General features: G+C 53.7%; 3 protein-coding genes across 3 annotated transcripts; 1 reads left to right on the forward strand and 2 right to left on the reverse strand.

Moving 5' to 3' along the window:
• Window positions 1-548: 548 nt before the first annotated feature.
• Window positions 549-1,513, forward strand: PSPN (persephin). Its single transcript, XM_044255440.1, has 2 exons — window positions 549-1,119; window positions 1,206-1,513. The coding sequence occupies exons 1-2, from the start codon at window positions 987-989 to the stop codon at window positions 1,511-1,513; spliced, it is 441 nt and encodes a 146-aa protein (XP_044111375.1). The 5' UTR covers window positions 549-986.
• A 266-nt stretch (window positions 1,514-1,779) lies between these two features.
• ALKBH7 (alkB homolog 7) lies at window positions 1,780-3,442 on the reverse strand. Its single transcript, XM_044255441.1, has 4 exons — window positions 3,216-3,442; window positions 2,411-2,584; window positions 2,184-2,308; window positions 1,780-2,010 (listed from the first exon to the last, which is right to left on the reverse strand). Exons 1-4 carry the CDS (start codon window positions 3,417-3,419, stop codon window positions 1,848-1,850), a joined length of 666 nt encoding a protein of 221 aa, XP_044111376.1. The 5' UTR covers window positions 3,420-3,442; the 3' UTR covers window positions 1,780-1,847.
• Window positions 3,443-5,709: 2,267 nt separating this feature from the next.
• On the reverse strand, window positions 5,710-11,047 carry LOC122909826 (caseinolytic mitochondrial matrix peptidase proteolytic subunit). The gene is made up of 6 exons (XM_044254433.1): window positions 10,817-11,047; window positions 10,645-10,716; window positions 10,024-10,120; window positions 9,000-9,187; window positions 7,948-8,053; window positions 5,710-6,077 (listed from the first exon to the last, which is right to left on the reverse strand). The coding sequence occupies exons 1-6, from the start codon at window positions 11,000-11,002 to the stop codon at window positions 5,905-5,907; spliced, it is 822 nt and encodes a 273-aa protein (XP_044110368.1). The 5' UTR covers window positions 11,003-11,047; the 3' UTR covers window positions 5,710-5,904.
• Between the last annotated feature and the right edge of the window lie 9,957 nt (window positions 11,048-21,004).

Raw genomic sequence — 21,004 nt, forward strand, 5'->3', positions numbered from 1 at the left:
CCTGGGCTCCCCCCCTGTCTGACCTCCATGAGATGGAGCAGCTTTTCAAGCACTACCCAGGTTCTTCGTACTTCCGAGGCCTCAAAGCAGGCCTGCAGGCTTGCCCTCCCAAGCTCCTCCCTCAGGCCAGTGTCCCACGCTAAACGTGCCACCTGTCCTCAGAGCCTTGTATGGGAAGGACCCGGGTTAGCCCCCTTTCACAGGCGAGGGAGGGCCTCCTTTCCCTGAGGTCACAGGGGCATGGAAGTCACTGGAAATTTCTGCTGCCTCTCAGAACCTGCAGGTGTAACCACCCCTCCCGCCCTAATGCTGGGAGGGGGCTGAGGTCCCTGGGGCCTCAGGTGGGCCTTCTAGAGACAGGAGCCCCTGCACAGTGAGCTTCCTAGCCTCATGTTCCGGTTCTTGGCTGTACCCCAGCCTCTCCCTTTTCCTGTTTTGACGCCGGCTGGGGCAGGCCCGGAGACAGGAGCCTGAAGCCTTAATCCTCCAGGTGACAGCTCGGCTACCTGCTGACCTGTCCCCCCCCCTGCCCCAATCCCGCTCTACCTGGTGCACAGTGTGGGGACTCCAGACCCTGGGCACCCTGAGTGGGGATGGGGTCCCACTGGTGGGCTCTCAGTGGCCCCTCCAACTTCTTTCCAGAAGCAGGTGGGGCAGGGGACCCCGTGGCCCGCCCTGAGTTCGGCTCTGGCTGCCGCAACACTCGTAAATCAGGGGTGAAGGGGGTGTTGGAAACGGGTCTGCGGAATGTCTGGATGAGGCGGGGAGGGGGTAAACCTTAACTCTTGGAGGCACAGCGAGTGGGGCAGAGGAACCAGTCGGAAGACACAGGACAGTGTGTGCTGCGGGACATGGGGGTCATCCTGTGGTTACAGCAGCGGCAACGAAGAGGTGATTCCACCCCCCACCCCCACCTCGGCCCTGCCCTGGCAGTGGGATAAATTGAGGGAGTGAGGCCTCCCCACCATCAAGACCCACCTGTCACCATGGGCACAGGACGCGTCCTGCTCTGCTCTCTGCTGATCCTGTCCCTGCGGCTGGGCCTCACTGGGGGCCCTGGTGCTTGGGGGGCTCCAGTAGCAGAGGAAGAGCTCCAAGGGACCCCAAGGCTGCAGCTGGGTAAGGACCCCCTGGACCCCGTGTGACTCCCGACTCCCTCCCGCCCAGACCCCACTAGCTGTCAGCTGCCCCTCTGTCCCCCGCAGGGGCCCGCCCGCGCCGAGCCCTGGCCACCCCGTGCCAGCTGTGGAGCCTGTCCCTACCCGTGGCCGAGCTGGGTCTGGGCTACGTGTCGGAGGAGACGGTCGTCTTCCGCTACTGTGCAGGCAGCTGCCCCCGTGATGCGCGCACCCAGCATGGCCTGACGCTGGCCCACCTGCGGGGCCAGGGCCGAGCCCACGGTGGGCCCTGCTGCCGGCCCACCCGCTACACTGATGTGGCCTTTCTTGACGACCATCACCGCTGGCAGTGGCTGCCCCAGCTCTCGGCAGCCGCCTGCAGCTGTGGTGCCTAAGGATGCCTGGCCTGGGGCCCCTCTAGGCTCCTGGAGGAGCTCTGCTGACTTATTTATTGGAGACCAGAGGGGAGGTGGGTCGGGCAAGGAGCATAATAAAGGAACTGCCTCCGCATGACTGTGTTCAGTGCATGATTGTGTTCAGCCCAGGTGCGCCTTGCCCCGGCCACCTCGGCTCCCAGAGTGGGGAGGGCAGGGGGGAGGGGGGTTCCTGGGCTTCCCTGGCCCCGCTCAGCCCCTGCGAACAGCCAGTGCAAGGCAGGCCAGTCTGTCCACACTCCAACTTTATTCACCAACACGGTGTCTCTGAGAAGCTGGGGAAAGAGCCAGGGGTTCAGCAGGCTGGGGGCGGCTGCCCCGGCTCCTCTGGTCCCATCCCTTCAGGGAGGGAGCGGCAGATCACAGAGATGCGTCGGCCCCGGGGAACCCGACGCGCCCCAAAAAAGGACTCTTCATCCCGAAGAATCTCATGGGAGAAGTCATAACGGGCTGAGCCCCTGCAAGAGAAAATAGGCTGTGGCTGGGTGGGGTGAGGGCGGCCCTGCCCCAGGTGGCCTGCCTGCCACAGGGGAATGCTCGTGTCTGCTGGGAGGGCTGAAAAAGAGAAACATGCTAGGGGGACATCTAAGAAGTTACTGGGGGGAATGGGGACCCCTCGGCTGGGCAGTACCTAAGGACGTAGAGTGAGCCTGGCTCCAGCAAGAGTTCCAGCCACTCCCCTGGCTCCTGGGTGTGCACCAGCCGCATGACGCTGGGAGATAGTAGGGACAGACCAGCGATGGTGGCTCCACAGAACTGGAAGAGCGGGCATGGCGGCCAATCAACCTCCGGCCAATCAACCTCTGGCCAATCAACCCCACTGGCCCATCCCCATCCAAGGCTCTGGCCTCTGCCCACCTTGATGCTGTCCACGTGCGGCTTGATGTAGCCCCGAGGTTCCAGGTCCAGCACATGCACTGGGGACAGCAGGGTCTGGCCAGGGCTAAAGGCGGCTGCTTGCACGCGCTGTAGGATGGCCCGGCTTGCCTCGGACCAGCGTGACTTTTCTGTCTCTCGGAAACCGTGGATGGCCTGCACAGAGAGCTTCCGTCAAGCCAGGAAGCTCGCAGAGGGAACAGGGAAACTGAGGCACGGGGGGGGGGAGGGCAGAGTGCAAAGAACTGGCTTTCCCAGCATGACCCTTGACACCACCCTCAACTTACCACCTGGATCCTACCTACCCGAAGATCCTGGGTCTCGAACCCCAACCCCTGTCCTACTAGGCCTGGCCTCACTCCTCTGTACCTGCCTTCAGGTTCCAATTGAGTCCCAGAGCTTGTCAGCAGTGCTGGTCCCACAGAAATGTTCAATTTTGTTTGTCTCCGCCTACAACTCGACTCCACTCAAGTCTTCTGTCTCCGCCCCCAACCAATGAACCTCCCTCTTCTCGCTCCACACCTGTTTCGGCTCCTAACCTTGCCCCTGTCCCCCACACACCCCCGAGTTCCAGGTCAGGGATCCAGCTATGACCAAGCCTTCATCTCCGCCCGCAGAGGCCCTGAGCATCAAGACCCCGGCCCCAAGCGTACCCGCCTACAACCCAGCGCTCCACTCCCGTGCCGACCTCTAACGCCGCAGGCCCCGCCCCCACCGTAGCCCCGCCCCACCGTAGCCCCGCCCCGCGCGCCATCGCAGACCCCGCCCCCAGCACCGCCGGCCTCACCGCGTCCCAGTGATCGTATTCGTAGCGGCGGCGGCGCAGCTCGGGCTCCAGCTCACGGCTCAGCGTCTCCTCCTCGGCCGCGCTTAGGAAACCCGGACGCACCACGGCCGCGTCCCGAAGGCGGCTCAGTACGGCTGGGCTCGATCCTCGCACCCAGCCGGGTACCTGCAGCGTCCCCAGCGCCAGCCGCCCACTCCCGGCCATAACCCTGGGGCCGGGTCGTGAAAGCTGTCCGAGTCAGGGCTACGCCCCCGCCCCGGAGCCATTGGCTGTGACCGCACGGAGTCCCTCCAATGATTGGCCTTCCCCATAGCCCCGCCCCCCTGGCCAAGGCTACTGGCTGCTGCTCTGCTCGCCCTCTCAAGCTATTGGCTCCCCAGAGAACCCGCCTCCTCGCCCGCGCTGTGGGCGCAGTGGGCGCCGTAGATGGTGGCGGCAGGTGGCAGGCTCAACGACGGAAGGCGCCTGGGGCGTGACGTCAGGGGCTGTAGGAGGATTTGGGCTAAGGCCCGGGATGTGGGGTCGGCCAGAGCTTTAGATTGAGGGAAAAGTCCGCTGAGAAGAAGGGGTCAGGGGCACGGGGTCCAGGGGAGTGACATCAAGGCCATGATGTCAAGGTAGAGGTTGGGGTCAAGGTTTGAAGCCAAGCATCATCTGTTCCCCCTCTCGCCTGCATCATCCCTACCTGTGTACAAACGGCCTGGCTCCCACCTTATAAGTAAGAAGCAAACCCCAAAACCCTCCTCTTGCTTTAAGAGTAGGATTGACATAGCACCACTTTGCAGCCTTTATTGGAATATTTAGTGATCTAGACACGGATTGTCATCAGCCCCTAATGTCACAAAATGAGGGACGACGACCCTTTGGGGGCCTCCTGAAGGACGGACACAACTCCACTTAAGAGACCATTTGCCCCAAAGCAGAATCTGAACCCGATCAGACTTCTCTAGGTTTATACGTTAAGTCATAGGAAATATCAAGGACAGACAAAGGTCACAGCTGGTCCTGATCCCATCATCAAAATTCAGATGGGAAGTCCACAAGACCAACGGCTGAATTTCAAGGAAAGAGAAGAAAAGGAGGGAGAGATTGAGAGAGAGATGGAGGAGAAAACACGCAGTTAAAAGAGGCTTCAGTTGCAAGGTATGCACCTTACCTGGAGGCAGATTCGAACAAACTAATAACATATGGGCAACTGGGGAGATTTGCACACTGGTTGGATTTGGGATGATTTTGTTTTTTGGGGGATGGGGGTTTGCAAATGGTATTTTGGTGGCCTTTTTAAAGATTTATCTTTTTAGAAATGCATGTTGAAATATTGACCCCATGACGCCTCCGGGGACAGCCACACATTCTCTGCTCTCCTTATACAATGACGTTTCTTGAAAAATGTGTCGAGCTCCCATGTTTTCCCGCCCCTTCCCTCTGGGTGCACGCCAGGCTGGCATTCAGCCCCTACAACCCTGAACGTGGGGTCCCGCTCATTCTGTCAGTGACTTCCGCTGTGCCAGATCCAGCAGCAGGTTCTCAGGCTGACTACTAGTTTATTGACATACCCAATGATGTCTTTTCCATTTTCATTCTCAGTCCCAACCCCAGATTTATCCACCCTCCCTCCCCCGGATGTCTGAGGCACATCAAGCACCAGAAGTAACATGTGTCCAAACTGGACTCCTGATCCCCTGCCCCCACACCTGCGCCTTCTGACAGCCTTTCCACCTGTCAGCTCTGCCTTTAAAACCTGGCTAGAATCCCACCTCTCCTGGCCACCCAGCTGGGGCCACCAGCTTTCATCTGATTATTCCGAGTCTCTGAACTCATCTCCCGGTTTCCATGCTGGCTGCAGTCCTTCCAGTACTCCGTGGGAGCCATAGTGCTCCTGCTTTTTTGTTCTTCTCAGAACCCTCCATGGCTCATGTCCCTCTTTGCTCAGATCCACCAGGCCTTCTAAGCTCCGTCCTCCTTCCTTTCTGTTCACACCTCTGCCTTGTCCCCCAACCACTTCACGTCAGCCATGAGTCTCCTCGGGGCCCCTCCCACATGGCAGTCACAGTCCTGCCACAGGGCCTTTGCACTTGCTATGCCTGCTGCCTGGACTGCTCTGTCCTTCTCTTACCTTAAACCTTGTTCTTGTTCAAGCATCACTTTCTCAGCAAGGCCTTCACTGGCCACCCCACTGAAAGCTGTAACTCTCTTTCTCTTACACACACACACACACACACGTTCTGCATACCTCTTTCCCTGTTTTTTTTTAAAAAACTGTCTACCACCACAAGAGTTAAGTTCTTTGAAGGCAGGGAATTTTGTTTGCTTCAGGATATGTCGTGGCCTCTAGAATAGTGCCTGAAATATCCTTTTTGCTCAGCAGGGTTTGCTGCAGTTAGGGCTTGGAAGGTCAGAGACTCAGGGCTGGGGTGAAGGCAGATGAGGCATCATGCAGGGCACAGATGTGCATGCCACGTGGGGCAGGCAGGGAAGGTGACACAGATGGGGCTCAAAGACTACAAAGATTTAATTGAAAATCACAGTGTCTCATTCAAGATACATGCCCTGAGGGGCAGCCCCAAACCCAGAGTTCCTCCTGGGGCCCTTCCAGGCTCAGCAGCGAGGGGTGGGCAGGGCTGCATCTCCAGCTCCTGACTGGCGCCTGGCCTCCCCCGAAACTCCTCTGGAGGGTGAGGTCTGGCTCTCAGATGCTGGCAGGGGTGGGCTCTGCTGTCGTTGCCGCCCCCACAGGCTCCTTCTGCACCAGCTCGGGCTCATCCTCACCGTCCTGGGGAGGGTGGACCAGAACCTTGTCCAAGATGCCAAACTCCTGGGCCTCCATGGGGCTCATGTAGCGGTCCCTCTCCATGGCCGACTCTGCCAGGGGAAGCAAGAGGCGGGGGGGGGGTGGGTTAAAGCTGGAGACCTGGGGCCAGGTCGGGGGCCCTGTTCTGTCCCTTCTTCGCCGGGTGACCTTGCCTTTCCCCTCTTGGTACCTCAGTTTCCCCATTGGTAAAATACCCATTCCATTTTTCTTTTTTTACTGGTTCCTGATGTCTAACACACATCCAGATGCAAGTGGACAGTGCGAATTTCAGTGTGAATTTCATATACCCACATGGCCAGCACCCAGACTGAGACAGGGGCCAGCCCCAGGTCCCCAGCTGCCCCTGGGGGGCGCCTCCTTCCAGTCACTGACTCCTCTGGCCCAACAGTAACCGCTAGCCTAATGGTGGCATGACAGCAGAGATAAGCATGCTTCTTTTTGTTTTTAAATATGTGGAATCAGAGTATTTACTCCTTTTTCCTACTCGGCACTGTGTCTGAGATTCAGCCCAGCTGCCGCGTGTCGCCATGGTTGGGTCTCTGTCGTTGCCTTGTGGGACTCCACAGCATAAATTAAGCACGAATGCACTCGCTGTGCTGCTGGGCATGGGGGTGTCTCCCGGCGTGGGGCCCCCACACACAGGCAGTCAGGACGACAGTCGGCTCGCCCATCCGCAGCTTTGGTGGACAGAAGCACCCACATCTGCGTGCATGCAGAGTAGGGGAGCCGGGGCGTCTGGAACCTTCTGAGCCCAAGCAGGGGGTGTCAGACGGCTTTCCTCTTCGCTCCCGCCCGCCACAGGTGAGGGTTCCACTTCCACTTCCAGTTCCAGTTCTCACTGGTGCCGGTGTCCGGTTCTGGATGTTAGCTCTTCCGGTGGATTAAAATGGTATCTCCCTGGGGCCTTAACTGGCCTTTCCCTCGACTAATGATGTTCTCTTGTAAGAAACAGATGCGCAAGGGGTGCCTGGGTGGCACAGTCGTTGAAGCGTCCGACTCTTGGTTTCAGCTCCCGTCGAGATCTCAGGGTCGTGGGATGGAGACCCTGTGTCGGGCTCCACGGTCAGTGTGGAGTCACTCCCTCTCCTTCTGCCCCTCCCCCCATGTACTCTCGAAAATAAATAAATTGGGGCGCCTGGGTGGCTCAGTCGTTAAGTGGCTGCCTTTGGCTCCGGTCATGATTCCGGGTTCCTGGGATCGAACCCTGCATCAGGCTCCCTGCTCAGCTGAGAGCCTGCTTCTCCCTCTCCCTCTGCCTACAGCTCTGCCTACCTGTGCTCTCTCTGTCAAATAAATAAATAAATAGATCTTTAAAAAAAAAAGAAAAGAAAGATTAAAAAAAGTCTTAAAATATATATATGTTACATCTGTATGTGTATATATATGGGCAATTTTACTTATTTATTTAATTTTGAGTCATCTCCGTGCCCAACATGGGGCTTGAACTCCTGACCCTGAGACCAGCAGTCGCGTCTCTCCTAACTGAGCCAGCCAGGTGCCCCTAATGATGTCATTTTAAAGTATCGTCACTAAAGAGGATGAGTATCTTTTCTTATATTTCTTGGCAATCTAGAAAATTCTTTATTGAGGACAGTGCTCAAACCTTTGACCCGTTTTAAGTGAGTTTTTATGAAGATTCTGCAAACTGGTCTTTTTAAAGTGCTTAGGACAGGGGATTTCCATTAGGGGTTGGGTGAATCCAGGGGCAGCTTTGGTCGTCACAAACGGAAGGTGCTTCTGGCATCCAGTGGGGGGTGGCCGGGAACACGGCTTCACGTCCCACAGCGGCCAGGACAGAGGATGGTCCAGCCCTGAGGGTCAGCGGTGCCAGGGTCGAGAGGCCCTGGCTTGGCACAAGGCCTGCCACACGTGTGCATGTTGGTGGAAATAAAGGAGGGCGGGGCGCGGGGGGGCACTCACCAATCACCTGCAGGCTCTGTTTGGTGTGCTTGGCGTAGATGCCGTAGAGCTGCTTCTTGAGTTTCATGATCTCCTCTGCCTGGATGGCGATGTCTGTGGCTTGGCCCTGAGGGAACGAAGGAGAAGGTCACAGTAAGCATCAGCCACTCGCAGGGAGGCCGGGGAGGGCATTCAGACGGGTGGAGTGGGGCTTTTCGAGGCCCACACACCCTGGAGCATCTTTGCTCCTACCAGGAAGGCTTCCTGTACTTTTTTTTTTTTTTAAGATTTTATTTATTCCTTTTAGAGAGAGAGAGATGGGGTGGGGGCAGAGGGAGACGGAGAAGCAGACTCCCCACTGAGCGGGGAGCCCCATGCGATGTGGGGCTCGATTCCGCAACCCCGAGACTGTGACCTGAGCCAAAATCAAGAGTCAGATGCTTAGCTGACGGAGGCACCCAGGTGCCGGAAAGCTTCCGGTATTAACTGTATTTTCTGCACGTGGAGCCTCGCCCCTCCCAGGGCAAGCGGATTCCGGGAGCCAGCGGACAGCTCCAGCTCTGCCATGAGTTTTCACAGGCAAACCAGCTGATCCCAAATGCGCCCCCCTCCTCCACGGGGCCCCCATACTCAGGGCCACTGTCCCCTGCCCTCTTCCCCCAGGGCCAGGGCCAGACAACGAAGCCATCCCCTATCCCCCAGAGCCCGCTGAGATAATTCAGACTAGCCCGTCCTGAGCCCTGCGGGCCCTGCCTCACTGTTCCTTCCTGCAGAAACCACAGTAAAATCCCTATCCACCCCCCACCCCTGCTCTGTGCCTCCTGAGTGACGCTGGTGCTTCCCACGTGGGCAAACGTGACAGGGCAAGCCCCCTGCCCACCCCGCCCCGGGAACTGTGAGTAACAAACGGTCTCTCCAGTGGCTGTCCTTTCCTGATCCGCTGGCCTCACCTGAAATCATTGTGAAACCTACACTTGCCAACACTGACACTCGCCCGTGACTTCCACCCAGTTGGTCCTTCTGTCCAGACGCCACCCCCATCCCAAAGCAGCCTGCGTGGGCCCGGCACTCACCCGGGCACCCCCGGAGGGCTGGTGGATCATGATGCGGGAGTTGGGGAGCGAGTGGCGCATGCCCGGGGTGCCGGCAGCCAGAAGCAGGGAGCCCATGCTGGCGGCCTGGCCCACACACCACGTGCAGATGGGGTTCAGGATGTACTGCATCGTGTCGTAGATGGCCAGGCCCGATGTCACCATGCCGCCTGCAGGCGGGGCGGAGTGAGCAGCGGGAGTGAGGGGGCTGCACGGGCTCCTCCCCCCCAGCCTTCCCCCAGTGCGGCCCCTGGCCTTGGGGGGGCTTGTGTAGAGACAGCCCTTTGAAGCCCATGTCACAAACGTGAATACTTCCGAGGGCAGGGAGGCGACAGTAACAGGTGACACGAACTGAATGGGGGAGAGGAGAGCACGTGCTCCAGAGCGAGCTGACCCTGACCGCCCTTGTACACAGGCCCCCGGGGGACCAGATCTGTCAGAGTTGCAAGGGAAGGTGGAAAGCGGGGAGAGTGGTGGCCGAGAGGGACGCTCTGGAGTCAGCGTGTCCTGGCAGTGTGGTCTGGGTGACCTTGGGCAAGTTACCCAGCCTGCCAAACTGTCTCCTCGCAGACGGGGGGAACCGGACCAACCACGGGCCACTGCCACGAGGACCAGATGAGTTCAATGCCTATGAAACGCTTCAAGTACAAGGCACAGTTGGCGCTCGGTCGAGATGAGCTCTTCTCTTTTGGGAGGGGGTTGGTGCTGGTGGCAGCAGCTATTAATTTTAAAATATGCCGACCACCCGGTCAGGCTGGTAATGTGTTACATGTGTGATCAGAGGCAGGCTCGGCTGCCAGTTTGGGAACCTAGACTTAAAAGCAAGGACCAGGCAACTTTTGGAGGTTTTGAGACAGTTTTGGGATTCTGAAGGAAGCTCAGCACCCTTTCGTCCTCCAGAGGGAGAATGTTCCTGATGGAAGTGGGGTGGGGGGCGTCTGCCCCGAGTCACCTGGAGTGACCCAGGAAGCGGCCCTGGCCCCCAGGGGGGGATGGCTGTGCTCACCAGGACTGTTGATGTACATGTGGATGGGCTTCTTGTTGCTCTCCGACTGCAGGAACAGCAGCTGCGCAATAACCAGGCTGGCGACGCTGTCGTCGATCTGCAAGGAAGCGGGGAGGGTGGGTGCGCCCAGCTGGAGGGCAAGGAGCAGGCTAACCCAGGCAACTGTGAGGTGGCTGGGGAACAGGGATGGGTGTCAGAGCCCAAGGAAGACCGCTGGGGAGGACTCAGCACCAGAGAGGGGAGATGGTGAGGGGTGGTAGGGCGCCAGGGGGTTGGAGCACAGGAAGTGGGGGGAGTCAGTGGGCTCAGGGCAAGAACTGAAGGGGTCAGGAGGGTCAGATGGGGGGATGGGGATCAGAGCCAGGAATGGGGAGGAGGGTCACTGGTGAGGGAGGGAGTCAGAAATCAGGTAGGGAAAAGCAGAGGCTGAAGAAGGGCTAGGGGTGGGGGATGGGGCCAGAAGAGGGGGTTGAAGGCTCATGTGCCCAGGAAGTGGGGTGTCAGACTGGGACCAAGGCGGAACCTTGGTGGGAGAGGTCAAGAGGTCAAGGGGGTTCGCGGAGGAGGAGGCGCGCATGGGGTCTGGGCAGGCGCAGAGGACAATCCCGGCAGGGCACTCACTGGACCCATGACACACACGATACGCTCCCGCAACAGCCGCGAGTAGATGTCATAGGCGCGCTCGCCGCGACCCTGTGGGAGAAAGGTGGCGGTGGGGGTCAGAGGCCGGCAGTGCCCGCGGCCCGGAGACCCCCGACTCCCACGCCGGGTCGAGTTCCCGCGGCCGCTGTACCGTCTGCTCCACCACGATGGGAATGAGCGGGAGAGCCCGGGCCGCCGTCGCGTGCAGGCTCCGCTGCAGGGCCAGGCCGGTCTTGGGCGTCCGCCGCGGGGAGAACCGGGCGGCGAGGCGAGGCCCCAGCACGGGGAACCTACCTGCCGCCACCCGGGCCCCCCCAACCAATATTCCGGGCCACATCCCGCCGCAGTCCGTCCCGGCTTCCGTCCGATGGCAGAACTACAACTCCCGGCGTGCGTTGCACCTAGGGCGCATGCTCACGGGCCGCCCACGTCCGGGGAGCGGGACCGGCGTGCTTAGGGGCGGGGCGAGGGTGGACCGGAGCCTGAAGGGAACCGAGGCGGAGGCCCCTTAATGAGCCCAGTTCTAGTGCCCTTCCCAATGAATTAGTTATTCCTTAACGTAAAGATTAGCCTCAGGGGCGCCTGGCTGGCTGAGTCGGTGGAGCATGCGACTGCATCTGGAGGTCGTGAGTTCAAGCACCACGTTGGGCTAAAGCTTACTTTTAAATGTTAATAAATAAATAAAAATAATTTCCTTTGTGCCCACTGGGGTCCCGGCCTAGCCAAGCTTCCAGCTTGGTGGGGCTAACTCCTACCGAGACCTTCCATTATCTATGGACCCCAGGCTGTGGGAGCCCAAGGATGGGTGTTGCAGGCTCTGCCTGGGAGAGATTTGTGTGGAAAGGTTTCCAAGGTGGAGTGAGTATTGGAGCTGGGTTTTGAAGTATGGATAGGAGTTTGTTAGGTGGGGAAAGACATTCCTGGCAGAAGAATGGGCAAAGGGATGGAAATAGGAAGGCTCCTGTTAAGGTTTGAGACCTCTCTTTCCCCCCAAATCAGCTCAAATGCCACCTTCTCCTCCTCCTCCTCCTCCTCCTTCTTCTTTTTCTTCCTCTTCTTCTTCTTTTTAAAAGGTTTTATTTATTTATTTGACAGAGAGATCACAAGCAGGCAGAGAGAGCAGGGGAAGCAGGCTCCCTGCTGAGCAGAGAGCCCGAAGCAGGACTCCATCCCAGGACCCTGAGATCATGACCTGAGCTGAAGGCAGAGGCTTAACCCACTGAGCCACCCAGGCACCCCCAAATGCCACCTTCTTACAGGGGTCCTCAGAGCCTAGAACAAGGGGTGATAAGGGAGGAAGGTTAAGAGCTGAAAGCTTTAGAGGCAGCTGCCCCACCTGCCAGGCTGGCTCAACTCAGGAAGTTCTGTGTGATCTTAGGCACATTGTTCAACCCCCTCTGAGCATGAAGTTTCTCATCTGGGAGATAGCAATGATCGCACCAATCTCACAGGGGTGGACTTAAAGAGACCTGCTGCGGAAGCGCATACTGAAGTCCTCCGAGTTCAAATTTGAGCCCCATTACTTACTAGCCATGTGCCTCTGAGCCTCCATTTTCCATCTGCAAATAGGGAGATTGATAACATACACCCTGAGGGGCGCCTGGGGGGCTCAGTGGGTTAAGCCTCTGCTTTCGGCTTGAGTCATGATCTCAGGGTCCTGGGATGGAGCCTTGCATGGGCTCTCTGCTCAGCAGGGAGCCTGTTTACTCCTCTCTCTCTGCCTGCCTCTCTGCCTACCTGTGATCTTTCTTTCTGTCAAATAAATAAATAAAATCTTTAAAAAAAAAAAACATACACCCTAGGGCCACTATAATGCCCTTGGAATGGGGCCTGGAACATAGTAAATGCTCAGTTTGCATTCACTATTGATGGGTTTTAATTACTGATTGTGTTACCCAGGAACCACGGCCATCCAAGAAGTCCTCCCTTAAGAGGGTCCTTTTGAGGTGGGTTTTGACAGATAGATAGGAGTTCATCAGGCAGACAGAGCCTAAATGCTGGACCCTAGCATTGATGCTGGGTGCCCTAGATAAGGGTAGTTTTTGTACCCTCTGTGTTCACAGTGGATCCCAGTCTGATGGAGAGAGAGAACAGGACACGGACACTTATGCCATATGGAATCAGGGCAGGACTGAGAAAAAGACCTGGAAGTAGAAGAGCTTGGAGGAGGCCTCAGAGGCAGCCCTGAAAGAAGGCCTAGATCTAGGCATCACTGACAGGGCTTGGGGGTCGCGGGGAGCCAGTGTTTGGGCCCGGGGCGTGGCATTCCCCAGTGGAGACTGTGGACGTAGGTGGGCAGCATGGGCCGTCCCAGTTTCTGCTGTGAGTCAGGTGGGTGGCCCTGCCCAACCGGTTCTGCTAGGTCCCAAGCTCCCGCCCTGCCCTGGGGAGAAGGGTGGGCCGTCAGCTGCTGCAGCCCCCGCAGTCCCTCCCCCAACACCCCCGCGCCCCCTGACCTCACTGCTTCCCTTTGTTTCACCTGCTCTACCTGTCCATATTTCAGCTGCTTTTCACCTCCTCCGTCGGTAACAGCCCCTGTGTATTCCAGCTTCTCTCTGGGTCCTGCAGTTACTTCTCCCTTTAGCAACCAGAGAAAGCTCACCCTAACCCTCCCTTGCTGAAAGCCTTCCACTGGGCTCCCTGTCACCCACGCTGGCCTCCTCTGTCACCTGCCTCCACCCTCCCTTCCCCACTTGGCTCCAGCGGTGACACGGGCCAGCTTTCCGTCCCTCAAACAGACCAAGCCCCGTCCAGGCACCTGGGCTTTGCTCGCGTCCTCTTCCTGAATCTAGCTGCTTCCCAACACATCAGTCTCCCCTCAAACGTCATCTCTTTGGGGAAGCCTTCCCTGATTCGCCTTGCTGATACCCCAGGTCCACTCTGGAACCCCTGCCTCCTTTAAATGGCTGTCCGTTGTGACATCAATTCATTCTGTCCTCTTTATGCCCTGTGGAAAGGGAGCTCCTGGAAGCCGGAGGTCGGAATCAGTTCTGTGGTCCTCGGGACAGCTTTCGTCCAACCTTTTAGATTAGGACTCACAAGGAGAGAGACATATAGTGTCTGAGGACACAAAAATACAAACGTTTCATGAAATATTTATCCTGACTTTGGGTAGTGCCTTCTGATGTTTTCTATTCTAGTTTTTTCCTCTTCTGACCACGGGCATTCTATGATGGGTAATTCGTTGTTTGTGGAAGGCCACCCTGGTCCCCCACTAGATGACAGTATCAGTCCCCATCACAGGAGTCAAAGATGTCTCATTGCGGAGTCTCCTCCTGGTGGGGGGCGGGGGCGGGGAGAACTGCTCGCAGTTGAAAACCACTGATTTAAATCAAAGTGGTGGGGCACCTGGCTGGCTCAGCGGGTTAAGCATCCAGCTCTTGGTTTTGGCTCAGGTCACAATCTCAGGTTTGTGAGATTGAGCCCCGTGTTGGGCTCCTCAGTCTGCTTTCCCTCTCTCTCTCTTCCTCCGCAACCCCCTCTCAAATAAATAAATAATTTTTTTTTTTTAAGATTTTATTTATTTAATTTGACAGACAGAGATCACAAGTAGGCAGGCAGACAGGCAGAGAGTGGAGGAAGGAGGCTCCCTGCAGAGCAGAGAGCCCGATGTGGGACTTGATCCCAGGACCCTGAGATCATGACCTGAGCCGAAGGCAGCAGCTTAACCCACTGAGCCACCCAGGTGCCCAATAAATAATTCTTAAAAAGAAATAAAGTGGATAGTGACCTGAAATGGAAAAAATTTGGGGTCGCCTGGGTGGCTCAGTCGGTTAAGCATCTGCATTCGGCTCAGGTCATGATCCCAGGGTCCTGGGATCAAATCCCTCACGGGGTTCCCTGCTCAGTGGGGAGTCGGCTTCTCCCTCTTCCCCTCGCCCTGCTCATGCTCTCTTTCTCTCTCAAAAATAAATTTTAAAAAATCTTTAAAAATTGTCAAGTATTGGTATTGTGGAATATTACTGGTTTTTACATTTTTTAAAAGATTTTATTTATTGGGGTGCCTGGGTGGCTCAGTGGGTTAAAGCCTCTGCCTTCAGCTCAGGTCATGATCCCAGGGTCCTGGGATCGAGCCCCGCATCCGGCTCTCTGCTAAGCGGGGAGCCTGCTTCCTCCTCTCTCTCTCTGCCTGCCTCTCTGCCTACTTGTAATCTCTGCCTGTCAAATAGATAAATAAAATCTTTAAAAAAAAGATTTTATTTATTTATTTGACACAGAGAGGGAGAGCACAAGCAGGGGAAGCAGCAGGCAGAGGGAGAGGGAGAGGCGGGCTCCTGACTGAGCCCAATGTGGGACTTGATCCCAGGACTCTGGGATCATGACTGAGCTGAAGGCAGACGCTTAACTGACTGAACCACCCAGGCGTCCCTTACTGATGTTTCCTGATTGCCTGTTCTGATTAGGTGTGATGTGACAGAGGCTAACCCCAAAGTGTCAGTGACTTAGATAAGATAAGAATGTCTTTCTCTCCAAATAACAGTCTGGAGGTTGGCACCCAGGGTGGGCAGGCTGGCTCTCTACCATGAAGTCTCCAGAGACCTTCTCCTTCTGGCTCATACCTTAGCCATTTCTAGGGTCTCCGGAATCCAAAATGGGAATTCACCTGGTACATTTCCCTTCCAAGAAGCTGGATGGAAGTATCAGTCTGCTTTTTTGGGCCACATAACAGTCCATGACGTATCTATGTATGTATATAGATAGTATACATGTATACGTTAAATATATGTATATGTATTTAATCAGTTCTTTGTTGATGGATGTCTTCATTGTGATGAAATTTTTTTCTCTTATCAGATTTGTATTTTTTTAAGATTTTATTTATTTATTTGAGAGAGAGAAGGAGAGCAAGCACGAGCAGGGGAGAAGGGCAAAGGGAGAGGGAGAAGCAGGCTTCCTGTTGAGCAGGGAGCCCAATGTGGGGCTGGATCCTAGGACCCTAGGAGTATGACTTGAGCCAAAGGCAGATGCTTAACTGACTGAGCCACCCAGGCACTCCCAGATTTGTCTTTTAAGGAGATTCCCTGCCTTGGAGAGCCCTTGGCCTCAGTTCTGTACCCTTGTCTTTATCCACACTCCCTTGATAATCTCCTCTGGACTCTTGGCCTTCAATACCTGCATATCTGATGCTTCCCAGGTTGGTGTCTCCCACCAAGATATCTCCCCGAAGCACCAGACCTCCCCCACTCTCTTATCCCCTGGGATGTCTAATTAGATACCAGAATGAACGTGTTTGAGAGGAATTACTGATCTTCTCTCTCACACTAAAGCATTGCTCTTTCCATCCTTCCATTGCTCATACTAAAAAACAAAAACAAAAACAAAACTTGGAGTCATGCTTTATTTTTCCTTCTTTGTGGCACCTAATTATTTTGGCTAATCCAGCAGGCTCAACCCTGCAAGTTTACCCAGATCTCAGCATCTTCTACCACTCACCAGTGCAGGCTGCCTCCCTGACTTGAGCCACCATTGCCTCTTGCCTAGACAGTTGGAGTCACCCCTTCCCATTTATTCCAGCTTCCACCCCTTCTCCTTTGTAAACTATTCTCCCTGTAGTGGCCAGAGGAATCCTTTTAAAACGTACATGAGCTCATGTCATCCTTCTTAGAAGCCTCCTGTGTCTCCCTGGCACACTCAGCTTAAAGTCCTAATAATAGTCCACAGAATGATGGATGCCCTCTCCTGCCCCATGCCTGTCTGGCTTCACCTCCTCCTTCTCTCCACCTTGCTCACTCCACTGTAGCCACACCAGTCTCCTCACTCTTCCTTCCTTCCTTTTTTTTTTTTTTTTAGATTTTTAATATTTATTTATTTGACAGAGATCACAAGTAGGCAGAGGCAGGCAGAGAGTGGGGGGAAGCAAGCTCCCCACTGAGCAGAGAGCCCGATGTGGGGCTCAATCCTAGGACCCTGGGATCATGAAGTGAGCCGAGGGCAAAAGCCTTAACCCACTGAGCCACCCAAGTGCCCCTCCTCACTCTTCCTTTAACTCATCAGACACATACTAGCCTCAGGGCCTTTGCACTGGCTGTGCCCTCTGCCTGAAATGCTCTTCTCTCACATATCCCCATGGCTCCCTTCTCATCTCCATGAAGTCCATGCTTATTGTCATCTTCTGATACCCCTATTTAGAACTGAAGCTCACCCTCATCTCCCAGCTCACCTTATCCCTTTCCTCTGCTTCGTTTTTCTTGATATGTAATTTATTAGCATAGCCCTTCCCTACTCAGAGTATGCTTCGTGGACCAGCAGAAGCAGCAGCAGCATCACCTGGATCTTATTAAAAATGCAGACTCTTAGGGGTGCCTGGCTGGCTCAGCTGGTAGAGCATGAAATTCTTGATCTCAGGATTGTGAGTTTGAACAGTGTTTGGCACGTAGTAGGTTCCTGGTAAACATTTATTGAATTAATGTCCAATTGTCTGAATGAATGTCGAATGGGTAGAGAATAGGTTGTATGAGGCAATGATGCAGGCAAATGAGCCAGTCAGGGTTGTCGGTTGAAAGCAATAGAAACTATCTTAAGCAGAGAGAAAATCTTATAGATACAAGAAATTTCCAGCATGGGTGGCAGTCTGGAATATCCACTTGGAAAAAAATAGACAGACGGTTCCAGAGACTGAGGATTAGGGACCATTTTTCTTGAAGGTCACAGCTGCCTCTGGACAGCACTGCCACCATGGTGGACACAGCTACAGGCAATGAACTTCCCTCTCCCAAAGAAATGATTACATGTTGGAAAGTAAAACAAACAAGCAAACAAACCAATGAGATAAAAAGATATGGCACGTGTCTTCTAAAAAAGGAGATCAGTGATAGGGCAAATGTAGTCATTCAGAAGAGAAATGTGGTGGCAGCTTGTGGGAGATACAGTGTAGAGGAGATGGACTTGTGAAGTGAGTAGGAGGTAGAAGAGACATAGCTTGCAGACTGCAGAATAAATTGTTTTCTAAAAGTCATGCTTCTCCTTTGTAGCAGTTACCCACATAGCAAACTACCTCATAATTTAGGGGCATAAAACAATAACAATAGCGTTAAACGTTATCAATATGCCGTTCCTGTGGGTCAGGAACCTAGGGGAGCTGAGCTAGGTGTTGTGACTTGGGGTCTTTCATAAAGATGGAGTCAGATGTCAGCCAGAGTTGTCATCCTATCCAAAGGCTTCACTAGAGTTGAAAGATCTGCTTCTGAGATTGCTCACATGGCCAGCAAGTTGGGTCCTGGACAAGCTGGGTGTCCAGCAGTTGTCAGGAAGCTGCAGTTCTTCCCCAGGTGGACCTCTTGATTAACTGAGTGTCCTAACAACATGGCAGCTGGCTTCCTTCCTGAGCAAATGACCCGAGAGAGCAAAGTGGAAGCTATAATAGCTTATACAGCCCAGCTTTGGCAGTCACACATTGTCACTTCCACATTATTCTAATGGTCACATGTGATTCAGTGCGGGGCGGGGGACTCTGCAAGGGCATGATACCAAGAGGTGAGCATCATTGGAGGATGGTCATCGCACCCTTCTACTCAGGGACTACATTTCCCAGCATTCATTGCATCTGAGGAGCCATATGGTGAGTTTTCATTAATGGATTCTGCAAGAAGATGATATAGGACACTTCTAAGCCAAGGAGCTTAAGAAACAGGTGTGACTTCACTCTCATCCTGCTTCCACCGGCCCTTGCAGCTGAATGCAGTGGCCTGATTAGGGTGGTGGGACCATAGAAGGAGCCTAGGAAGGGAAGTACCTGCCGGCTAAGAACACTCCCTTTGGGTTTGGATGAGTGAACAACAAACTTGCATCATATTTGAGTCATTAAACATTTTAAGATTTATACATTGCTGCAACTAGTATTACCTAACTAATTCAGGAATGGTTGCCTGTGAATGACTGAATTCAATTTTATTGTTGAATAAGGATCATAGCTTCTGGCTGGAGCCATTGGGTGCATAAAGATGCCTTTTACTCAGATGGAGACTTAGGTTTGGGATAAGATAGTGACCCAGTTTAGGACAAGGTTTCTCTACTTTGGCACTACTGACATTTGGGGTTGGAGAGTTCTATGTTGTCTGGGGTCACCCTGGGCATGGTAGCATAGTAGTTCAGTAGCATCCCTGACTTCTATCCATTAGATGCCAGTAGTGTCCCCCAATCATGTCAGCTAAGAATGTCTCTAGACATTGCCCAGTGTCCCCATTTGAGAGCCTGTGGATCATGATCTGATAAGTTTGGGCAGCCTATCCATATCCAAGTGGAGATTTCCAGGAAGCTGATGATTCTGTACTTCTGGCACCCAGGGAGCAAGGAGGAGGTGAGATCTTCCCTGCCCACCCCTACCCCAGGAAAGGGATGAAGTGAGGGGAGACCGAGGAGGGCCTGCCTATCAGAGAAGTAGGAGAGGAGTGCGGAGGGGGGCAGACACAGGTCCATGGGAGACAATGGATCTAGCCGAAGAGCAAGGCTGGCAGGGGCAACAGGCTGTTGAGATCTGCCATCAGTTTCAGAAGTGTCAAATGCTTTGGCGAGCCATGTTAGTGGAGAGGGGAGTCATTTAAATGGGGTGTCAGCAATAAAAATAATGTTGTAATTCATTTTTATTGACATGAAAAGAGTTCTGTGGTATAATTTAAAAAAAAATTATTAGAGTACACTCAGTGAAGTTCATGCATCTTAACTGTATAGCACAATTATTTCTTTTTATATGGATGTACACCCACATAACCATCACCCTGTTCAAGATCCAGAAAGTTCCTTCATGCCCCTTCTCAGTAGGTATAGCCTGGATACTCCAAGATACCACCATTTTTATTCCCTTGATGTAATATCTAAGGGGGAAAACAAGCAGATAATTAGGTAAGGTAGACCTCATAATTGAAAGACCGCAACTCTGTGCACCTCTGTTTTTCTCTCTTGTCCTTCCCTGTCCATCTTGTTTTAAAGCCCACTCTATTGAAGTATAATGTTTGTATAATAAAATATGTCATTTTAAGTGTACAGTTTGATGAGTTTTGTCAAAACCCTGTAACAACTGCAACAGTCAAGATAGAAAATGTTTCCCTTGCCTGGGTGTCTCAGTGGGTTAAGCCTCTACCTTCAGCTCAGGTCCATCTCAGGGTCCTGGGATCGAGTCCGTCATCGGGCTCTCTGCTCGGCAGGGAGCCTGCTTCCTCCTCTCTCTCTGCCTGCCTCTCTGCCTGCTTGTGATTGCTCTCTTTCAAATAAATAAAATCTTCAAGAAAAACAAAAGATAGAAAACGTTTCCATGACCCCCCCCAGCCAAATGTCCATTGGGTCCCTTTGCAATCAACTTCCCCTCCCATCTCATCTCCAATTATTGGTCCAATTTTCTGTCACTCTAGATTAGATTTCCCTGAACTAGAATTTCATAAAATGGAATAGTATATTGTCTTTGGTGACTGGTTTCTTTCATTCCCCATAATGTTTTGAAATTCATCGTGCTATTGTGTATATGCGTTGACTCATTACTTTTCATTGTATGGATGTGCTAGATGTACTAGAATTTGTCCATTCACCAGATGATGAACATTTGGGTTGTTTCCAGCTTGGATTATTGTAAGTAAAGTTGCTCTGAACATTTGTGTACAAGGCTTTGTGCAAGCATTTTTGCTTCTCTTGGGTAAGTATCAAGTGGAATGGCTGCATCATGTAGGAGGGTTTACCTTTTAGGAAAACTGCCAATCATTTTTCAAAGTGGTTCCACCATTTTACACACCCACCAGAGCTGTATGAGAGTTCCAGTTACTCTACATCCTCTACATCACCTTCCAGAGATAGGTTGTTGTTTTAAAATCTTAGTTTATCCAATGGGTGTGTAATGGCATATCCTTGTGGTTTTAATGGTCACTTCCCCGGATGACTAATGATTTTAGGCATCTTCTCCTGTGCCTTTTGGCCAACTGTGTGTCTTCTTTTGTGAAGTGTCTGTTGTGAGCCCTTTGTCATTTGTCTTATTATTGAGTTGCAAGAGCTCTTTGTGTATTTTGGCAATAAGCCCTTTGTAAGATGTAAGTATTCCAAATATCTTCTTCCAGTTAATTTTAGTAGTCCTCCTCAAATCTTGAAATGTTTCAATTGTGCCCTCAGGAAATCACAATTATTCCTGAGGAAAGTTCCCTGTACTCTCAACCCCTTGACAAAACACGCTCTTTACCTTCTCCCCCAACAGAAGCTTGGCTCTCCCCCAAGGACTGTGTTTGTTTTCTCTCCCAGCTCCTCACGCCCATGTGCCTCTTGGGGTGAGGTAGGCACCCTTCCTCCATCGTGGTTTCTACCTCTTCTCTGACATTCTGCACCTTTCAATCTTGGTCACCAAACAATACCCACAGCTTGTTTA

Source organism: Neovison vison, chromosome 6 (genome assembly GCF_020171115.1).
Source record: "Neovison vison isolate M4711 chromosome 6, ASM_NN_V1, whole genome shotgun sequence".
NCBI lineage: Eukaryota > Metazoa > Chordata > Mammalia > Carnivora > Mustelidae > Neogale > Neogale vison.

What these genes read in the sequence shown, in the direction of transcription:
- PSPN (XM_044255440.1), top strand. Translation starts at nt 987, where the DNA reads ATGGGCACAGGACGCGTCCTGCTCTGCTCTCTGCTGATCCTGTCCCTG. An exon ending in GACCCCAAGGCTGCAGCTGG is followed by an intron (nt 1,120 to 1,205) that starts GTAAGGACCCCC and finishes TGTCCCCCGCAG; the next exon opens with GGGCCCGCCCGCGCCGAGCC.
- ALKBH7 (XM_044255441.1), bottom strand. Translation starts at nt 3,419, where the DNA reads ATGGCCGGGAGTGGGCGGCTGGCGCTGGGGACGCTGCAGGTACCCGGC. An exon ending in CGCACGTGGACAGCATCAAG is followed by an intron (nt 2,309 to 2,410) that starts GTGGGCAGAGGC and finishes CCGCTCTTCCAG; the next exon opens with TTCTGTGGAGCCACCATCGC. An exon ending in GGCTCACTCTACGTCCTTAG is followed by an intron (nt 2,011 to 2,183) that starts GTACTGCCCAGC and finishes TTTCTCTTGCAG; the next exon opens with GGGCTCAGCCCGTTATGACT.
- LOC122909826 (XM_044254433.1), bottom strand. Translation starts at nt 11,002, where the DNA reads ATGTGGCCCGGAATATTGGTTGGGGGGGCCCGGGTGGCGGCAGGTAGG. An exon ending in AGCCCTCCGGGGGTGCCCGG is followed by an intron (nt 8,054 to 8,999) that starts GTGAGTGCCGGG and finishes TCGTTCCCTCAG; the next exon opens with GGCCAAGCCACAGACATCGC. An exon ending in ACAGAGCCTGCAGGTGATTG is followed by an intron (nt 6,078 to 7,947) that starts GTGAGTGCCCCC and finishes TTCCCCTGGCAG; the next exon opens with AGTCGGCCATGGAGAGGGAC.